Raw genomic sequence first — 21,379 nt, forward strand, 5'->3', positions numbered from 1 at the left:
ATGGAGAAGTAAGACAGACCATTGTGGAAAAGCTCTGCCAAGTATTCCAGGATGTTAGCTATGTTTGCCAATGATGCATCTACTCCTTTTGTTGCACTCCAAATGAGATATCTTTTCCATTTTGCTGAATACGTTTTCCTTGTTGAGGGTCTGCGAGCCTCCAAGATAATGTCTTTAACCCTTTGAGATAAATCTGGGTTATTTTTCCTTATGTAATGTTCCAAGCAGCTAGCTGCAGTGTTTTCAAGTTTGATTGCAGGATTTTGAAGTTGTTCTGTGTTAGCAGTAGAGGTAGTAGGGGTAGAGGCCATGCGTGTTCCCGGGACATACTCCTCAGTAGCGGGTACCAATGTTGCCTCGGCCAATCTGGAGCTATCAAGATGATCCTCGGGTGATCTTCCTTGATCTTCAGTAGCACTTTGTGCATCAAAGGAAGAGGTGGGAATGCATATGCTGTCAGGTTTTCCCAAGTGAAGGATAGGGAGTCCACCTTCCAAGCAAGTGGGTGGTATGTCCTTGTGCAGAATTTTTTCAATTGGTGGTTGTGTGGGGATGCGAACAGGTCTATTTCTGGCAGTCCCCATTTCTTTGTGATGGTTTTGAAGATGTCTGGATGCAGCATCCATTCGTGGGCATCCGTGGTGGTTCTGCTTAAGATGTCTGCTAGTATATTTTCTTTTCCTGGCACGAATATGGCTTGGAGCTGAATGTTGAGGCTCAGGGCCACATTCCAGAGGTCCATTGCCATCCGGCATAGAGGATATGAATGTGTGCCTCCCTGTTTGTTGATATACCACATAACTGTGGTGTTGTCCGTCCTTATCAGCAAATGACCCTGTTGTAGAAATGGTCTGAATGTCTGAATTGCCTGTTTTACTGCCAGCATCTCTTTTTGATTTATGTGTAGGTTCATCTGGTCTCGAGTCCATAAGCCTTGTATGCACTTGTCCACCATGTGTGACCCCAACCGAGGTCTGAGGCGTCCGTGGTGATAGTCTGGCTTGGGTGAGGCCTGTGGAAGGGCAGTCCTTTGTTCAATTGACAGGCCTGGGCCCACCACTGGAATTCTTGCTTCAGGCATGGAATTATTGGAATTTTGGTTTCTAGGCTGTGCTTGTGCTGAGACCATAAATTCCTCAGGTACCATTGCAACTTCCTCATATGTAGTCTGGCATGTGGAATTAATATTATGCAGGATGCCATGTAACCCAGGGCTTGCAGGATTTTCCTTGCTGTAAGCTGGTTCTGCGTTGTTAATGCCATGAAATAGAGTGGTAGCTGCTTCTGTTTTTCTGCTGTGAGGAATGCCATCTGGTTTGATGTGTCCAGTTCTGCACCCAGGAAGGTTATCCTTTGGGATGGTATCAGCCTTGACTTTTTTGTGTTGATTGTGTATCCCAGGGCTTGCAGCAGGTGAATAACCTTTTTCAAATCTTTTGTTAATTTGTCTTTGCTGTCCGCTTGTAACAGGCAGTCGTCCAGGTATGGATAAATTTGAATTCCTGAAGCCTGCAATGAGCAATTACTGATGCCAGGCATTTCGTGAATACTCTGGGCGCAGTAGATAAGCCAAAAGGCAATGCTGAGAATTGATAATGCTCTGATCCTGCAAGAAATCTGAGGTATCTTCTGCAATTTGGTCGTATGGGGACGTGCAGGTATGCCTCCTTGAGATCCAGAGTCACCAGCCAAGACTCCTTGCCCAGCATGGGAAGAAGTTGCTGTAGGGTCAGCATTTTGAATTTTGGAACAATGAGGTATGTGTTTAGAGCGGACAGGTCGAGGATAGGTCTCCATTGTTTTTCCTTTCTTGGTACTAGGAAAAGCCTTGAATAAAATCCTTGTCCTTGTTCCATAGCCGGTACCTTTTCTATAGCTCTCATCCTTAGTAAGTGGTCTATTTGCTGTACAGCGTGTGTCCTTTGGTTTGGTGGTAGGTTTGGCATTCCTCTCTTCCTTGGAAGAGTATGGAAGTGAAACCTGTAGCCTTTGTCTATTGTCTGTAAAATCCATTTGTCTCCTGTAATGTAATGCCAATTTACTGAAAATAAGGTTAATTTTCCGCCTAAGGGTGCTGCCAGTTGTTCCCTGGTAGGCGGTTTCAGAGCCAAGTCACTGTGATTGTCCTGTAGAAGTGGTAGTGGCTGGATCTGTGGCAGTAGTTCTCTGGCTGTTAGGCTGCCACTGACGTCCCCTGTAGGCACCTCTGGATTGACCTCTGCCTCTAGGGCGTCTATTTCTGCTTCTCTGTGCTCTGGTGGTGTCTGGAAAAGACCAATTCTTGGAAGGCCAGTTCCTACTAAACCTCGGAGGCTGGACCTGTAAGAAATCCTTGACTGTCTGGACAGATTTAGCTTTTTCTTCCACCTTCTTCAACACTTGCTGTGCAGGGGAACCAAACAAACTGTGCTTTTCCATGGGAGCATCTAGAAGCTTTGACTTTACATGGTCTGGTAAGGATTGCTCTTTTAACCATCCATGCCTTCTGATCACTGTACCAGTCATAGCTTATCTAAAGGAAGCCTCCAGTGCATCATAGCCGCATTTTAAGGAATGATTACTGACCTGCTGAGTGTTATGCACCAAATCCTGAAGGGACTTACGGTCTAAAGGTTCAGGCGAGGACAGTTTTTTAGTGAGCTGATCTAACAGAAATTCCTGATACTGAATCATGTGGAATTGACAGTTTAAGGCCCTAGCCGAAAGAGTAGCAGAAGTATAAACTTTTTTACCCCATCTCTCCAATGCCCTAGATTCTCTTTCAGAGGGAGGGTTTTGGCAGAGGCAGCTGCTACAGCTTTGGGGCCCTGTGAAATAGTTTCAGGATCTGCAATAGGAGCCTTATGCAAATGATAATGTGTGTCCGGAACCCTGTAGTATCTGTCTGGCTTAGCAGGGGCCGGAGGCAGTGAGTCAGGGGCAGTACAAGCATCATTAAATGCATCATCCACAACCATAAGTACTGGAGGAATAGCTAAAGGCCTATGCTGTGGTAAATGCAAAAAGGTCCTAAGCCTTTTCCTAGAGTCTGAAAAATCCTGGCCCTGCCATTGAAATTGTTCCCTCATAGCATGCAAGGTTTCCCCAAAAGAAAATTCCTCAGGAGGAGAGGCAGAAGGTATGGAATCCTCTGCATCAGAGTCCTCATATGGAGAATAAGGGCCCTCTGGAGGATTTGTATTTTCTGAATCATCAGAGGAATAATCTGAAGAAACTGGCTCAGGGGGCTCTGCTCTAAGCCTCTTCTCTGGAGGTGGGCGAGAGGCCCTGTCAGGGTGAGACTGGGTTCCCCTGATCAAAGAAATGAGATCCTCTGCTAGACTAAGCATTTGAGTAGTAGAGCTAGGCCTGTGAGAGGGGGCTTTAGCAGGCACGGCCTTTGAAGATTTAGCTGCTTTAGCCCTGGCAAAAGCCTTAATTGACATGGATGCAGGGGGCCTAGCAGCTCCACGTGCAGGAGTAGATACATCTAAGGGGATAGTATCTGATAAATCCTGAGAAACTGTAAGAGCAGGTGGATTTTCAGTAGCAGATTCAGCCATGCTGGAAGAGGCCTCGGTAGAAGGAGGCATGCTTTCGGCCGAAGGAAGAACCGCGGACTCGGCTTCGGCCGAAACCGAGACACTCGCGGTTGGCTTAGCCGCGGTTTCGGCCGAAACCGCGGACCGCAAGTGTTGGTCCTTTTCCTTACGCTTTTTAGCTAAATGTGAAGTCGGAGTCTCCGACAGCATAATATAAGCAAAAGCGGAGCCGAAAAACTCCTCTGCAAACTCCGACCGACGTCTAAGTGTTCGTCGGTTGAAGGAAGCACAGGCTAGACAAGCTGCTACGTGGTCTGGGCCTAAACAAGGTAGGCAGTAAGAGTGGAAATCTTTATGAGGTATTTGTTTCCCACAAGTTAAACAGTTATTCACTTTTTCTGACATCGGCTGAGGCAAGAAAGAGTCCCCAACGGGGTACTTAGCTTTTTAGAAGTCTTCGGTAGTAGCAATCTCTGGTTCTGACCGACCGGCACTTGCGAACAGCTTCTGCTTCAGGCGCCACGCGGCAAGAAAGACTGAGGAAAATGGCGTCGGCTGATGCCTTTATACCCGCTGAACTGCAGCTATGACGTCGGGTGAAGTGCGACATCAGCCGAGGCCAGACCCAGACTTTGGAATCCGGCCGACCGAAGGGCTGCCTGAGGCCAGGACAACTCATTTGTTAGGACTGCAGATGCATCCTTGAAGGACATCTCCAAATAACACATCCTGCTGCAAAGGTGCATCCAACAATTTTGCTTTAACATGATCTGGTAATGTATGTTCTTTTAACCAAGCATGTCTTCTAATGACAGAGCCTGTAACTGCTGCTCTGCAGGAGGCCTCTAGAGAATCAAAACCACATTGCAAAGTATGCTTTCCCACTTGTTCAGCTGCATGCAATAAATCCTGCATTTCTTTAAAATTAGGAGGATCTGTTTCTGGAAGCATTTTCTGTTTTAACTGAGACAGTAAAAATTGCTGATATTTTAGCATGTGAAACTGGCAATTTAAGGCTCTCATTGCTAAAGTTGCAGATGTATATACTTTCTTTCCCCATCTGTCTAATGCTCTGGAATCTCTGTCAGAGGGGACTGGATTCTTGGCTGATGAGGCCTTAACTCCTTTGGGTCCTTGAGAAATAGTTTCAGGGTCAGCTACAGGGCTTTTATACAGAAATTTATGTAAGTCACGGCCTCTGTAGTATCTGTCAGGTTTAACAGGGGCTGGAGGTAAGGAATCAGGATTTAAACTGGATTCAGTATACACATCATCCACAATATCTAACACTGGCGGAATAGCAAGAGGTCTGTGTTGAGGTAATAAAAGGAAGTCTCTGAGCCTCTTCTTGGATTCTGAGTAATCTTGGTCTTCCCAGTGGAAATGCTCCCTCATGGTATGTAGGGTTTCCCGAAAGGAGAAGTCCTCAGGTGGTGAGGCTGATGGAATTGATTCCTCAGCATCAGAATCCTCATAAGGGGGTAAAGAGTATCCTAGGTCTGAGGATGAATAAGAAGAGATGGACACCTGGTCGGATGAGTCATAGTCTGCATCCTGTCTAGGCCTTTTATCAGGAGGGGGATGGGACCCCCTGATCAGAGTGATTAGGTCTTCAGCCATTTTGAGCATTTGTTTCTTAGGCATGGAGGCCTGTCCTGGACAATGCTCTATTTGTTTCTTTGTTTTTAAAGGAGGCTTAGACTTAGCAGAGGGTTTAATGCTTAACTGAGTAGGTCTGAAGACACCCTCTGAAGCTGTGGGTTGCTCAGCTACTCTGGATCCCTCTGAAAGGTTTGTCTCGGTAGGCTGAATAACTTGTGCATCCGAAGGCCCAGCCATCTCCACGTGGGAGTCAGAGGCGGCCCGTGGTTCTACAGAATCGGTTGTCAGGGGCTGCGAAGGCGCCTCACTGAAAACCGGAGAACCGGCGACTGGCCTAGAAGAGGCTTTGTCGTCAGTTTTAGGCCTCGGATGCCTATCATTGTCTTTGAGCTTTTTGTGTATTCCGGTCGTCGGAAGTTCCGATGGAATGGTATAATTGAATTCTCTACCAAAATAATGTTGGGCAAAATCAAACAGACGTTTAATAGTGTGCTTGTTAAACCTAGCACAAAACCGACAACCAGTGACTTTGTGGTCTGGGCCTAGGCATTGGATACAATAAGAATGGAAATCCTTATGAGGTATTTGCTTCCCACAAGAAATACAGTTATTAAATTTTACTGACAGTGGTCTGAGGCAAGAAAAAGTTTCCCCAATGGGGTACTTAGCTTTGTAGAAGACTTCGGTTCCGGATTTGGAATTAAAATATCAGGAGATGGCTGACCGGCACTTGCGAACTGCTTTTCCTTTGGGCACCGCGCGGCAAGAAAGACTGGAGAAAATGGCGTCGGCTGCATCTTATATAACCCCGGTCGCACAGACGTCAGGGAGGAGGCGACAGCAACCGACGCCGGACCAAGACTTTGGAACTCAGGCCGAATGGAGAACCGCCTGACGGCAGGATAACCCAAGTGTAATGACTGCAGCAGTGTAACACGATGAACATTAGGCAGAAGTTGGACAGAGTCATTGAAAATGTTTAGATTGAGATGCAGGTTTAAAACGTCTCGACTTGGAAGAGGAAGCCTGCCAACGCTTAGACCTTTGAGGGGTAGCCCCCTGCCCCCTAGAAGATTTGTAACCTAGTCCTAGAATGGCTCTGTCTGCTAGTATCAGGGAACTTCCAACTCTTAGAAGGGTAATTCCTGCTAAAGCAAGGAAGCTGAACTTGCAAAAAGTCTTTAACCGTCTGCATACTTGGCCTTGACTTCCATCTTCTTGAGCACTTCCTCTGCTTTGCTGCCAAAAAAACTGTCCTTATGCAAAGGTACATCTAAAAGCTTAGCCTTAACAGGTTCTGGTAGGGGCTGCTCCCTGAGCCAATCGTGCCTTCTAATAACAGAGCCAGTAGGTGTAGCCATACAGGAGGCTTCTAGAATGTCAAAGCCACAATGTAAAGAATGCTTGACTAGACTAGCAGAATTCAGCAAATCCTGCATATCCTTACTCTCCGCCAACTGAGGCACACTTGCTATCCTAGATTTAATTGCTTCCAAGGTTTGCTGCTGGTACTTCAGCATATGAAAAAGACAATTAGTAGATCTAATAGCAAGAGTGGCAGAGGTATAAACCTTTTTACCCCACCTATCTAGGTTCCTGGATTCCCTGTCAGAAGGAACAAGATTTTTAGTAACAGTGGCCTTAACTCCTTTAGGGCCTTAAGAAATAACCTCTGGATCAGCCAATGGATTCCTGAAAAAAAAACCAAATGAGAATCAGGGACTCGCACACAAAGCAAAAGCTTTCATTAACAAACTTTAGGACTAAAGAACCAAAGTGTGCAAGAAGCAGAATGCAAATGGGTGACAAGTATCTGCCCCCCCCCCCCCACACACACACACACACTACAGATGTGTGATGTAGCAGTGTGCACTGATGGCAGATGCACTTATCCCTGTGTATGTGAGCTACAAAATGAAGCACTTTGTCCTGAGAGGGAGAGAACACCAGCAGTTACCCATTGCTGGGGTGGGGGGTGAGGGGGTGGGGGGTGTCTCTCAAAGTGCAATCTGTAAAATTAACAAAAGGATCATCTCAAAAGCAATAGTGAAGTATTATTAAAAAAACAGACTATATATGGAAATGGGCTCTACTGTCTTACTGCAACATACTCAATATGCCCACCTGAAGGTATATGTCTAATTAGCTCTCTGAAGCCCCTGAAAGTAATTCTGTGCGAGACACAGATTTCATGATTTAACCACCCTGTAATATAAAAAGTAATGAAAAAACTCATGTCTCTCTTGAGAGCAATGACAGACTTTCTCTTTCAAGCTATGGAAACATGTAATCCAGCAACATTACACCCTAATGCAGGACATCTAATTTATATCCCGGAAAGACTTACTACTGATGAGAAATGCTACAGCCTAAGCTGTGACCAACCAAAACAAGTGAACACCACTTCTCCAATAAGCAAGCATCTAATTATAAATAGTGGCTCACAGTAATAAGTGTGCCACTCACCTTTGTTAACAGCGGCTTCCATGGGTACTGGCAGCTGCATGATGTAATCGACTCGCTGAGTGTATTTCACCTTATCAGACGCTATGCACTTAATTCTCTCCTCTACCAGGAAACGAAATGCTTCATTTGGATTTGATGAGCTCCGGCAGTTTCTCTAATGGAGGAGAGACAGAATGTTTAGGAGAGTAATAAGAGTACATGCAAGAAAACAACTTGTGTTGAAACACTTAACAAATATTTTTACATAAATATAGCCAATCAGCAGCCACAGTTACTGAAACCCTTTATCAAGTACACATGCTGCCATGTAAAAAAAAAGTTTCCCATTCTGCTGTCATTTCTGGTCCAGCTTAAGTAACCTGCCGTATACCAGTGTCATACTTCCAGTCCAGCTGTTCACTTCCATGATGTTGGGTCAGGTTCTCAGCCATCATTCTGCTGACCAAAGTGACCTCCCCTATTACAAAGCCCTCCTCTATTAGGGTTGCCACCTTTTCAAATGCCCAATGTAGGAAATTTTTTGTAGAAATGTGAGAATTTGCAGGACAAAACTTACCCACGGCCAGTGGAAAAAAACAGAACTTCAGTTTTTTGGCAAAATAAAAGCATATTTTATGGCATTTGAGTTGCTTATTCTATTTCCTACAATATTTATGTGTTTCAGATACAAAATAACTTTTTATGCAAATATTAAAGAAAAATTAAGACTTTTGTCTTAAAATCTCAGGACATCTGCTATTTTTTTATTTTTTTCTCAGGACACAACTGCCCAAAGTGGGAATGTCCCTCGCAAAGAGGGACAGGTGGTAACCCTGTCCTCTATCAAAAAAGTAATCCTGCTCAAGTCACCACAATCTACTTATCCAACAATGCAGAATTATGACACAGTAATGTGTGCCACACTCTCTCCAGACTCACATCAAGGAACCCTGGACCACTAAGAAAGGAAAGCAGCTCAGTGGAGGGTTAATCTTTTCAATCTCTTGCAAATGCAGGACACCTAGCTTCTGTACAAAAAGACTAAGCAAGACTCCCATATAAGAGCATGCAACGCCAATACTGGAAAGTGAAACACTATATCTGAAAAGCATGGTACGTGACAAGGCTTCATCTGTTAGCAAAGTACAGGTAAATCTTATTTTAGATGCAAACCCAACTGTCTGGCACAGAATTATTAGGGACTCATTTTAATGGCTTGCACATAAAAGCTGATCACTGCTCCATTGTCTGATAAAACCTGGTTTGGCAAAGGACCTTTAACACATACTGATAATCACCTCTCAAGGATTATATATGATACACAGATTTTTACATTTCAGAAAATGCACTGCCAATGCATTCTCTCTGAAACATCACTCTCAAACTATTCATGATTCAGAAACAGGTTCCCTAATCAAGGGAAACCCTCAAATTAATACATAACAGCATGTCTACTGGTGGCGCATAGACATCCATAACGTTAAAGTGCGATTTGAACTCCACATAAATTCAGACAACAGGGTTTCAAGGAAGAACTTTCATAGAAAAACGTTTTGAAACTTTTGAAGTGATGCTGTACTTTTCATTCACTCATCATCTGATGGGTTTGAAACAGAGACTCAGATTTGACTATTACACTTCTACCAGCTCATCGGATCCTAGAACTCTCTACCTCCTCCCTTTACCCACAGTGCTCCACCAACGTAACATACATCAGGTGTCATTTGTCGCCACCAGTTTCAGATGAGGATTCCACTGTGAGTGCACTGGAGTTCTTACAGCCTGTTTTTCGTGAGTTTGCTCTTAGTTTTTAACTTTTACACTCTCTTGTACCATTACCTCCCTCCCATAATCTTTTTTAGCTAATTTCAGCTCAAAAAGGGCATCTAAAAAGTGAGTATATTTCTGCTCCCTTTGTAGTTGCTATTTTTGGGTACCCTCTTAAAATACCATGTTTGGTGCTTTTCTTCCCACCTTCTTCTGAGTATTCCTATCTAGCATGGCTGACAGTTTTCCTCTTTCTTGCTTTCTTCTTTTCTGGAAAAAATAAAACAGAAACCATTTTCTATCCTTAAGAGTTTTTCTCTTCTAGCTACTGTATTGCTGTTTATTGTACATCATGATTGACTAGCCTACAGGATTCAAAAAGTGTGGTACCTGTGGGCATAAGCTTCAAACTCAGATGCCCATAGGGAATGTGTTTATTACCTAGGCCCCGCTCACCTAGAAGTGGATTGTTCAATCTGCTCTGGTTTTAATTCCACAGCTTTAACCTATAGGAGGAATGTGTTTTAAGAGGAGTTTTTCCTCTACTTCTTGGGTTGCTGGGGCTCAAACCCTTACCAAAAAGTCTGACAAGAGTAAGTCAGTCAGGTACCTAGGAAAAAGACTCCCATAAGAGGTCTCCTGACCATTCCTCCATGTCAGCTCCTTCATAGGAGCCCCTTCAAAAGTGCAAAAATAGGATCAGTCTCGGATCTGAATTTCTGAAACCTAGATCTCCTCGGATCCATACCCTCTGATCCTATCAGATCCAGTTTTATCACGGCTCCCCTTCTCTTTTGGAGGGATCTTCTCGTAGACACTCCAGGCCTCCATCCACCAAATCATCTCTTAGATCTTCCAGAAGTCTTTCAGAAGCCTAATGTGGATAGGATAATGAGGAAATGTCTCAAGAGTGCAGATTTAGATAAGGATACTCTTGGCTCCGACTCCACTGGGACCTTGAGCTGTATTTTGCTCACTTCCCCTCCTTTTGTAATCTGACCCACTACGTAGAAGGTGGAGGTGCAGGAACGGAAACCATACCTATTGAAGCCAATAGGGGGCAATGAGGATCATTTTACAACCCAACGATTTTGCTTTCTGTACGAGTCTTGGAATTAGTGTTTAAAGGGGGAAATCCTAAAGGAGTCCCTGAGGCCAATCTTGGACTAGAGCGTCCCTGGGAATTTGACCTGGAGGAGGAAGCAGGGAGAAGTAGCTGCTGCATTTGTTGTTGAGGGGGGTGGGAAATAGATCGCAGCAAGGCAGGCCCGATTTGCGGAAGATAAGGTCCGCAACTTCCCGATTCAGAAACCACTCATGAGGCATGAGGATAGCCCCGCTGAGCCTGTTCGCTATTAAGTTGGATTTCCCAGGGATGTGCGTTGCTGTCAGAAAATGTTGGGAGGAAATCGCCCATTGCCATAACCTGAGGGCTTCTCGACACAAGGGGTAGGACCTGGTCCCGCCCTGCTTGTTGATGTACCACACAACTGACATGTTGTCTGTTTGGATCACAATAGTCCAGGAAGGAAGAGAGTCTTGAAGAGCTTGCAATGCTAGGAGCACCGCTCTCATCTCTAGGACACTGATATGCAGATGGTACTCGTGAGGTTGCCACATGCCTTGGACTGTCCTGCCTAGATAATGACCCCCCCACCCCATCAGGGAGGCGTCCATGGTCACTGTGGCTACGGACACTGTGGGGGTGAATGAAAGGTCTGCCCCGAGTCACCAGTGGGGAGACTATCCACCAAGAGAGGTGTCTTTTGCATTTTTCTGTAATCAGGATCATGTGAGACATGGGTAGTTCCTGGAAGGACCACTACGTGAAGAGAAGCCATTGAAGGACTCTCATGTGGTAACGTGCTAATGGTACAAGAATGGCAGCTGACATGGAGCCTAGAACTTGCAGGACATGTCTGACTTGGATTTTTCTGCTCTGCATTAGAAATTACACTTGTTGGCGAACAGAGAAAACTCTTTCCTGATGTAACCTTGCAAACATCTGTTTTGTGTTTAATTCTGCTCCTATACATGTAACAGATTGACAGGGAAACAAGGCAGACTTTTCGAAATTTACTGTAATGCCTACTTGGGTGCAGGTTGATACTGTATAATCACGTGCCTCTAAGAGTTGATGCCTGGTGGTAGCAGTTAGGAGCCAGTCATCTAGATAGGGAAACACCTGGAATCCTTGACGTCTCAGGTGAGCCGTGACTGCTACCATACATTTGGTGAACACCCTGGAGGCTGTGGTGAGACCAAAGGGCAGAGCTCTGAACTGGTAATGACAGGCCCCTACCCGGAAGCGAGGAAATCTTCTGGAGCGTCTGTCCATTTTGATATGGCAGTACGCATCCTTATGATCTATGGAGCACATTCAGTTGTCCTGACCTAGAAAGGGGAGAACAGACTGCAGTGTTACCATCCGGAACTTTTCTTTTTATACAGATTTGTTCAATCTGCTGAGATCCAGTATTGGTCTCCAGTCCCCTGTCTTTTTTGGTACTAAAAAGAATCTTGAGTAAGTTCTGGATCCTAGTTGGTCTGCGGGGAATTCCTGAATGGCTCTTTTTTCTAGCAGTTTTGAAACTTGAATAACTGCTTGAACCCTTAGATTGGGTGGGACATCTGGGATGGACTTTTTTGACTTTAGAAGGGGTTGATGGAACCTCCGGATATGATAGATAGTACCCACTTGTCTCTCGTTATATTTTGCCAGGCTTTTGGGTACAGGGAAAGTCTTCCCCCGACTGCCTCCAGAGGTGAGCAGTCAGGCAACTCATCAGGGATGCTGGAAGGGTTTGGCAGAGAAAGTTTCTCTGTCACCCTGATTTTGCAGTCCCCCTCTGCCACGAGGGCGGTGTCTGACATTGTTGTTGTTTCCCCCTCTGTCCCTGGGGGAAAAATCACCACGTGTGTCAGGCAAGGGTGCCTGGGACTTTCGAAAAGTACAGTTTTGTACCTACCATAAATGTAGATGTTCGAGTGTTCACACTGCTGCACCCCTCTGACCTTTGGGATAAGGTCTGTTAGAAGTGGAAAAATGGACTCCATGGCAGAGAAAGCCTTGCCTTCCTGCTCACACCTGGTAAGCGTGTCTTTCACCTGAGGCACAAAAAGCGAGGAGTCATCAAAGGGAGTATTTGTGAAGGACGCTCGAAAGGATTGTGCAAATTGACACAGCTGCAGCCAAGCATGTCTCCTGAGAGCCACTCCTATACCTGCAGCTCTGCTTGCTCCATCGGCTGCATAGGAAATCAGCCTCATGGAAGAGTTGACTATTGAATTAGGAGTCGCAAGCTGGGAAGCTATTTTGGCTGATGCTCCCTCAGCTGTAGGATCTTGTAGGGTATCTCCAAGCTCTTTTAGGAGATCCCTTTGAAGTCATGTAAAATGAGAGAGATAATTCAGGGACCTCATGGAGAAGGTCGCTAAGGAAAACATTCGCTTCCCATATCTGTTCGTCCTAGACTCTGTTTGGTGGATGGACAGACTAAAAGGTTTCTGCTAACTCTTCCATGGTGGCTGCTGCTACCACCATAGCATCAACTGGCACACCTTTGGTGAGAAACTGTTTGTCCTGGGGGGCTGTTATGAATTTATTTGGTCTCCTCGGAGTAGGTTCCACAGAATCTGGAGCTGACTAAGCCTTTTGAGCCACTACAGACATGAGTGGATCGAAAGGTGGAGACACCCAGGAGGTGGAGTGTTGGGAACCGAATGCCTCCATGCATACAGATTCGTCCATGGTAAGGGCTAAGGAAGACCAGCCACTCCTCTGCCTAAGCATTTCAAGGATGTCCGAAAAGGAAACATCTTCTGAGGGGGACCTGGGGGACCCTTCTGATTCATCCAGGTCTGTATCTGAGGTGACAGACTCAGGGGAGTCTAGGTGCTTCCTCTTGCACCTCTTCTTCCGGGGAGGCTCCTCTGAGTGATCAGGAGAGGCCTTGGAAGAAGAGGGGTCACTCTATGGGGTGTCCTGGGGCAAAGGTTCCCTACGCTTCTGGGCCGGAGGAGCAGAGGTTGGCACAGGCACCACAAGAGAAGGAGCCGATGGGGCTGATAGTAGGGCTGTTTCAGGGGACAGCACACTCTGCATGACCTCAAAGGCGTCCCGACCCCGAGGCAAAGAAAGCTCTGGCTCTGAAGAGATGGGAGCCCTTTTCCGCGTCGAGGGTGACTGCTCCGAGGCCAATGTGGGAGCCGAGTTCACCCACGCCAAAGCTCCGAGAGGGAGAGCGGGGTCGGACAAAGGTCTGATACCACTTCCCCCCTCAGAGCAAATGAGAGAGCTTTGGTGCCCAGATCCCTCGATGGACGGAACAATGTAGGTGATCGGAGCCAATGTCGGAACCGAAGAGGAGGTGATCGGCGCGGTCAGGTCTACTATCAGCGAGTCCATGGTCTCCAGCTCCGAACTATGTGTAGTCGGCGGAGGAATGGAGGCGGATGGAGCCACAACCTGTTGAGGTGGGCTGGAAAGTAATTTTGCAAGGGCCTGAGATTTAAGCAACCTGCTGATTACTCTCTCCACGTCCTGATCCGATAACCTAGAGGATCGAGAGGAGTGGGGTGAAGAGCGATGACTGCGTTCACTTCCTAATAAGGGCAACTGTGGCACCGAGTGGATTGGCTCCAATGAAGGAGACCTTGCTCACTTGTGGCTCCGAGACAGCTCCAAGGTAGCAGTTGGAGCCGAGGGAGGAGTTGACTTGTCGATGCTAGTTGGCACCGAAAAACTTGGTTGTTCAAGCCCAGGAGTCGGTTCCGAGGGTGGAGGCGATGGCTTGACAGACTGAAAGGATTTCACTGGCTGAGATCCTTTAGCCAGGGAATCCTGTGGTTTCAATAATCCTTGAAGGATTCATTTGTTTTTGCGCTCCTGCAGGACCCTTGGACTAAATACATGACAGATAGAGCAGGAGTCCTGCAAGTGCACAGCCCCTAAACAATAAAACACAGCTAGTGCGCCCATCTGTCAGCTGTCAGAGACATTTTCTGGCAGCATGAGACACTTCTTGTAGCCAGAAACTTTGGCCTCTTTAGACATCTTACATTACTAAACTAAAAAACAGTCTTTTTTTTTTTTTACAGTTAAGGAAAAGAAAGGAGAGCCACTAATTTAAACAGCTGTCCTAAGGGGGGGGGGGGACTCTCTAATTTAAAGGAGTTCAGGGGAAAAGTACAGTTGTGTACACTTACCATAAATGTATATGTTTGAGTGTCTTCACTGTTGCAGTCATGACTGTAGGGTTCTCCCCTGCCGGCAGGCAGTCCTCGGTCGGCCAGAATCCCAAAGTCTGGGTCCGGCGTCAGCTGTTCAACCATGCTTCCTGACGTCAGAGCGCCAGGAGTACAAAGCTGACAGCCGACGCCATGTTCTCCAGTTTTTCTTGCCCCAGATGTCAGGAGTTCCAAAATGAATAAGGTCCCATAACCATTGCAAATACACCTCAAAAGAATGGTGAGAAAGGAAACCATACAAAGGTAAAAATAAGAGGGGACAGGAGGGAGGACAGACTGCAACAGTGAAGACACTCGAACATCTACATTTATGGTAAGTGTACACAACTGTACTATGTTCATCGTGTTTCACTGTTGCAGTCATGACTGTAGGGTAGAATCCCAAAGCAGAGTGAAAGGGAGGTGGTCATAAAGTAGAAGGGGCGGCTAAAAGGCCCTGCAAGACTGCAGAAGCAAAGCCTGCCCTAGACTTAGAGTAGAGAGGTAGATTGTAGTGCTTTGAAAAAGTATGCACTGAACTCCAAGTTGCAGCCTCCAAAATGTCTTTGGTAAAAACTCCCCTGAGGAAGGCAGCTGAAGTGGCAGCAGCTCTGGTTGAATGAGTCCGTATATTCCCTGGGATTTGCTTTCCATGGTGTGAATAACAAAATCTAATACCATGAGCAATCCATTTAGAAATGGTCTGTTTTGAAATGGCTTTACCTTGAGAAATTGAAGCATAAGAAAAACAATTGCTCTGATTTTCTGATGTCCTTGGTTCTGTGCCCAGGTAAAAACGTAGTTGTCTGTGTACATCCAAGGAATGTAAGATCCTTTCCCCTTTATTTTGAGGAGTGGGGAAAAAGGTTGGCAAGTGAATAGTTTGATTTAAAGCCACTTTGGAAACCACCTTAGGCATGAATGTAGGATTAGTCCTTAAAGAAACCCTGTCTTGATGAAAAATAATATAAGGTTCCACAGCCATAAGAGCTTGCAACTCTGAAACTCTCCTGGCAGAGTTCAGAGTTGGGTTGGGAGGGTGGCCTGATGGTTAAGGTGTTTGCCTTACAAACACTAGGTGCAGGGTTTGAGTCTCACAAGGGGTAATTGGCAAGGCTTAAAATGGCTCGCAAGGGCAGTTAGCTAAGTACTAATCTAAGGAGAGCAGAGCTAACAGGATGGCTGTTTTCCAAGATAAAAACTTGATGTCAGAAGAGGCAGCAGGCTCAAAAGGAGGTAAGGTGAGTTCTTCCAAAACATAGTTAAGATCCCAAGCAGGAATGGGAGGAGATCTAGGAGGCCTTAAGTTCTTAGCTCCTCTGAGAACTGTCTCATGAGCTGGTGGGAAAAGATTGGAGGGTCTGTATTATAATGAGCGGAAATAGCAGAGGCATGAATCTTAATGGAAGAGAAAGAGAGACCCTTATGTAAGATATCTGTCAGATAAAGTAAAATCAAAGGAATGTTAGGAAGAAGAGGATCAGAATCCTGAGCCTGCATCCAGGAACAAAATCTTTTCCAGTTTCCTGCATAAGATTTTCTAGTGCTAGGACGTCTGGCTTCTAAAATGACATCCATAACCTGCTTGGGTAGGAGAGAATGAATCAAAGACCCTGGATTAACCAGGCCGCCAGGCTGAGAGTTCTGACATGGGAGTGAAGAACCTGACCCTGATGTTGGGACAGAAGGTTTGGAGTCTGTGGTAAAACCCAAGGGGGCTCCCGACATAGGTTTTTCAGAGTCAAAACTGTTGAGGCCAATTTGGGGCCAGAAAGATAATCATCTTGGGCCTGTCCTGTTTTATCTTTAATATTACCTGTGGAAGAAGAGGAAGAGGTGGAAAAGCATATCCCGAGAGGTTTCTCCAACTGAATGATAGGGCATCCGCTTTCCAAGCTTGTTTGTGGAAAGTCCTGGTGCAAAAATTCTGTAGTTGATGATTGAGATGGGATGCAAAGAGGTCTGTGTGAGGACATCCCCAGACTGCCGTTATCATCCTGAATATTTCGGTGTCCAGCATCCACTCGTGCGGATCCAAAAGGTTTCTGCTCAGACCGTCTGCCAGGAAGTTTTGCTTTCCTGGTAAAAATTGAGCTTGAAGGTCCAGATTGCAAGCTAGAGCTGTGTTCCATAGATTCATGGCTAGTCTGCAAAGGGGGGGTAGGAATGAGATCCCCCTTGCTTGTTTATGTACCACATAACTGTGGTGTTGTCTGTTCGTATCAGTAGTTGTCCTGGTTGCAGAAGATTCCTGAAGGCCCACAGAGCTTTCTGAATGGCTAACATTTCCTTTAAATTGATATGTAGGTGCTCCTGATCCTTTGTCCAAAGGCCCTGCATACAGGTGCCCAGAAAATGGGCTCCCCATGCATAATCTGAGGCGTCCGTGGTTAGTATCTGAGTGGCAGGAGGCAGACAGAAGGGTTTTCCTTTGTTTAGAGCACATGCCTTGGACCACCAAAGGAATTCCTTTTGAAGACAAGGCAGGACGGAGATCAGTATGTCTAAACTGTGGCAATGCTGAGACCATACACTTTTTAGGTACCACTGTATTTTCCTCATATGTAGTCTTGCATATGGTACGAGAAGGATGCAGGAGGCCATGCAACCCAAAGCCTGCAGGAATTTCCTTGCAGATAGCAGAGTTAAAGTTGCCAAGGTTTTGAAAGTTGAAGCCAGCTGTAATTGTTTTTCGTATGTCAGAAATGCCATCTGGGTTGTTATGTTTAGAAGAGCACCCAGAAAAGTTATCTGTTGCGACGGAGTCAAATTTGACTTTATGTTGACAGTGAATCCCAGGAACTTGAGAAGTTTCTGAAGAAATTCTAGATGCTGGAGTAAGACATCCTTGCTGTCTGCCTGAATAAGACAATCGTCCAGATAAGGGTAAATTTGAATTCCCTTGAGTCTGCAATAAGCTACTACTGTAGCCAGGCACTTGGTGAAGACCCTGGGCGCAGTAGACAATCCAAAGGGAAGCGCAGAGAATTGATAATGCCTCGACCCGGCCTTGAATCTGAGGCATTTTCTGCACTCCTGCCTGATGGGAATGTGTAAATATGCCTCTTAAATCCAAAGTCACCGTCCATACATTTTTGGTCAGCATTGGAAGTAGCTGCTGTAGAGTAAGCATCCTGAATTTTGGTATTTCTAGGAAAGTGTTCAAGACTGACAAATCCAGAATGGGTCTCCATGAATTTTGTTTCCTGGGGACTAGAAAGAGCCTGGAGTAAAAACTTTGTCCCATCTCTGAAAGCGGAACTAGTTCTATGGCTTTCATAGCCAAAAGAGCTTCCACCTGGTTTAAGGCCTCTGTCCACTGATGTTTTGGAAGATCTGGCCATCCGCTTGGACTTGGTAGGATATGAGAATGGAATTTGTAACATCTTAAAACCACATCCAGAACCCACTTGCCTTGGGTTATACAAGTCCAGTTTTGGTGAAAAAGTGAAAGTTTTCCTCCGCGATGGGCTTCCAGGCAAGAAGTTCCTGCAGCCCAACAGAGGGAGTCATTGAGTCTGTTTCCTATGGGTTTGCGACCTGTCCTCTCCCCCTCTAGGGGTGGAAGCAGTCCACTGTCTTGGTCTGTAAGAGGCTTGTGCTTGAGGCCTTCCTCGGGAGCGTCTGTATCTACCCCTCTGAGGCCTGTCTGTATTGGGAAAGGACCAATTTTTTGTAGGCCAATTCCTGCTAAATATGGGAGGCTGTACTTGTAAGAAATCTTTAACAGTTTGCATGGATTTCGCCTTGTCCTCCATCTTTTTAATCACCTCTTCAGCTTTAGATCCAAACAAAACATTATGCTGAGCAGGAGCATCCAATAATTTAGCTTTTACTTGATCAGGCAAATTTTGTTCCTTTAACCATGCATGCCTTCTAATGACTGTGCCAGAGGCAGCAGCCCTACAAGAAGACTCCAAGGCATCAAATCCACAGTGTAAACCATGCTTCCCAACTTGTTCAGTGGCATGCATTAAGTCATGTAATTCCTTATCTGCACAGGCGGAAATGGAAATAAGCTTTTGTTTTAAAACAGACAGGAGAAATTGCTGGTATTTCAGCATATGAAACTGACAGTTTAAAGCACTAATGGATAACGTAGCAGAAGTGTACACTTTTTTGCCCCATCTTTCTAAAGATCTAGAATCTTTCTCAGTGGGAATGGGGTTTTTTGCAGAAGCGGCCTTAACTCCCTTAGGACCCTGAGAAATGGTTTCAGGGTCAGCAGTAGGGTTCTTGTACAAAAACTGGTGGGAATCAGGAACCCTGTAATATTTGTCAGGCTTAACAGGAGCAGGAGGGAAAGAGTCAGGGGTTAAGTTAGCCTCCGAAAAAGCATCATCCACAATATCCAAAATAGGAGGAATAGCCAGGGGTCTATGTTGGGGAAGAAGAAGAAAATCCCTTAGTCTTTTCTTAGATTCCGAATACTCCTGTCCTTCCCAGTGGAAATGTTCCCTCATTTCATGCAAGTTTCCCCAAAAGAGAAATCCTCAGGGGGAGAAGCTGAAGGAATGGATTCCTCAGCATCAGAATCCTCATAAGGAGGGAAAGAATATTCCTGGTCAGAAGAAGAAACTGAAGAAACAGAAGCCTGATCAGAGGAGTCATAATAAACTTCCTGCCTTGGCCTTTTATCTGGAGGGGGGATGAGAACCCCTAATCATAGTAAGTTAATCCTCCGCCATCTTAAGTAACTGTTTCTGTGACTTGGGAGCCGGATCAGAAGAGGCCTGTGTTGCAGTCTTTGATTTGGAAGGAGTCTTTGCCTTTATCAGAAGCTGAGTAGGCCTGAAAACCCCTTCGGAAGCCGGTACCTGCACAGCGGCTCCGGACCCATCTGAAGGAGCATTGTCCGAAGGTCCTGCAATTGAAATATTCAAAGGCCTAGATGGCTCCTTGTGGGAGTCCATTTCGGCCATTGGTTACGAAATGGCCAACGGACAGGGGCTGCAAAAGCACCTCACTGACGGCCAAACCTGAAGCTGGCTGTGCTTGTACGATATCATCAGATTTGGACCTCGGAGGTCTGTCTTTGTCCTTGCGTCGTTTGTGAACTTCGGTAGCTGGAACCGTATCCGACGACATTTTGTAATTAAAACGCCTACCGAAGTAATGAAATGCAAAATCGTACCTTCGTTTAATATTACGTTGATTGAATCTAGCACAAACCTGACAACTAGCTACGTCGTGGTCAGGCCTAGGCAAGGAATACAGTAAGAATGAAAATCCTTATGAGGTATTTGCTTCCCACATGAAATACAATTACTAACTTTTTCTGACATCGGACTGGAGCAAGAAAAAAAGTTTCCCCAACGGGGTACTTAGCTTGAGTAGGAGAATAAAATCTTCGGACTGAAGTTTTGTTCAAAAAAGATTGTCAGGAGTCAGCCGACCGGCACTTGCGAACTGCTATCACTGCATGGCAAGAAAGACTGGAGAACATGGCGTCGGCTGTCAGCTTTGTACTCCTGGCGCTCTGATATCAGGAAGCATGGTTGAACAGCCGACGACGGACCCAGACTTTGGGATTCTGGCCGACCGAGGACTGCCTGCCGGCAGGGGAGAACCCTACAGCCATGACTGCAACAGTGAAACACGATGAACATCAGAAAGGCCTGCGAGTATGGAGCGACGGCCAACAAAGCTACAACACACAAGAAAGGCGATAAGGGATAAAGTACTATATCTAGACAAAAACTTGACAAATTTTGAAGAATAAACCATTATAATAGAAAAAACTATACTAAGCCTGAGCCAGTAACGAAGCAACCTCGCAGCTGAAGTGGCATGCTGGGCATTCTGGGATAAGGGTTAGCCTCGAGCCAGTAAATAGCTCTCTAGCTATAGAAGTAGGCAGAGTCAGAGCAGAGGATCAGCTCAGAACCCAAACAGCAAGTAGGGAGGCAAGATGGGACAACTTAACATCCAGTTTTATCACGGCTCCCTTCTCTTTTGGAGGGATCTTCTCGAAGACACTCCAGGCCTCCGTCCACCACATAATTTCTTAGATCTTCCAGAAGTCTTTCAGAAGCCTAATGTGGATAGGATAATGAGGAAATTTCTCGGAGTGCAGATTCAGATAAGAGTAATCTTGGCTCCGACTCCACTGGAACCATGAGCTGTATTTTGCCCACTTCCCCCTTAGTATCTCCTTTTGTAATCTGACCCACTACGTCAGAGTCCTCTGATCAGAGATCTCTGGGGGTATCTTCATTGGATCCGAAGACTATTTGTTCTTTGACTTTAATGGCTTCCCTGAGATGAGCAGCTCTGAGCCTTTCAGATCCAAAGAGAATGCGCTGGGTCTGGGGGGAGGGTTGGAGTAGACTCAGTCAATGTTTTTTTACGTCAGCTGCCATCAGGTCGTCAGTGCTATAAAGCAAGGCAGCCAACATCATTACATCAGTTTTTCTTGCCCTAACCCGTAAGAAGCACAAATAAATAAGGAAAAGTGGTCCTGGTGGCTAAAAGCCACCATGGTAAGCTTATGTCTCCCTAGGGGAAGATGATATATGGGGGTTGGAGGGAGGGAAACCAGTACTGCAACAGTGAATACATTTGAACGTCTACATTTATGGTAAGTGTACACAACTGTACTATGTTCTTCGTGAATCACTGCTGCAGCCATCACTTGTGGGAGGATTCCCAAAGCTGAGGTGAGGGGTGGAAGGTTGGTCAGAGCCCTAGGCATGGGTCAACAGGCCCTGCAGAACTGCAGAGGCAAACCCTGCCCTAGCCTTAGGAAAAAGAGGAAGGTGGTAATGCTTTGTAAAGGTATGGACAGAGGTCCAGGCGGCAGCTTCCAAGATGTC

General features: G+C 45.8%; 1 protein-coding gene across 3 annotated transcripts in view; it reads right to left on the reverse strand.

Annotated features, from left to right (window-relative positions):
* USP5 (ubiquitin specific peptidase 5) overlaps positions 1 to 21,379 on the reverse strand; it is a 2,313,977-nt gene that overhangs the window by 870,986 nt on the left and 1,421,612 nt on the right. For all 3 annotated transcript variants that reach the window (XM_044079605.1, XM_044079604.1, XM_044079606.1), the window contains exon 12: positions 7,590 to 7,743. In XM_044079605.1, the coding sequence (XP_043935540.1) occupies positions 7,590 to 7,743 (154 nt within the window). The remainder of the gene's footprint in view (positions 1 to 7,589; positions 7,744 to 21,379) is intronic.

This window comes from Protopterus annectens, chromosome 8.part0 (genome assembly GCF_019279795.1).
Source record: "Protopterus annectens isolate FY-2018-M chromosome 8.part0, PAN1.0, whole genome shotgun sequence".
NCBI classification, from domain to species: Eukaryota; Metazoa; Chordata; order Ceratodontiformes; family Protopteridae; genus Protopterus; species Protopterus annectens.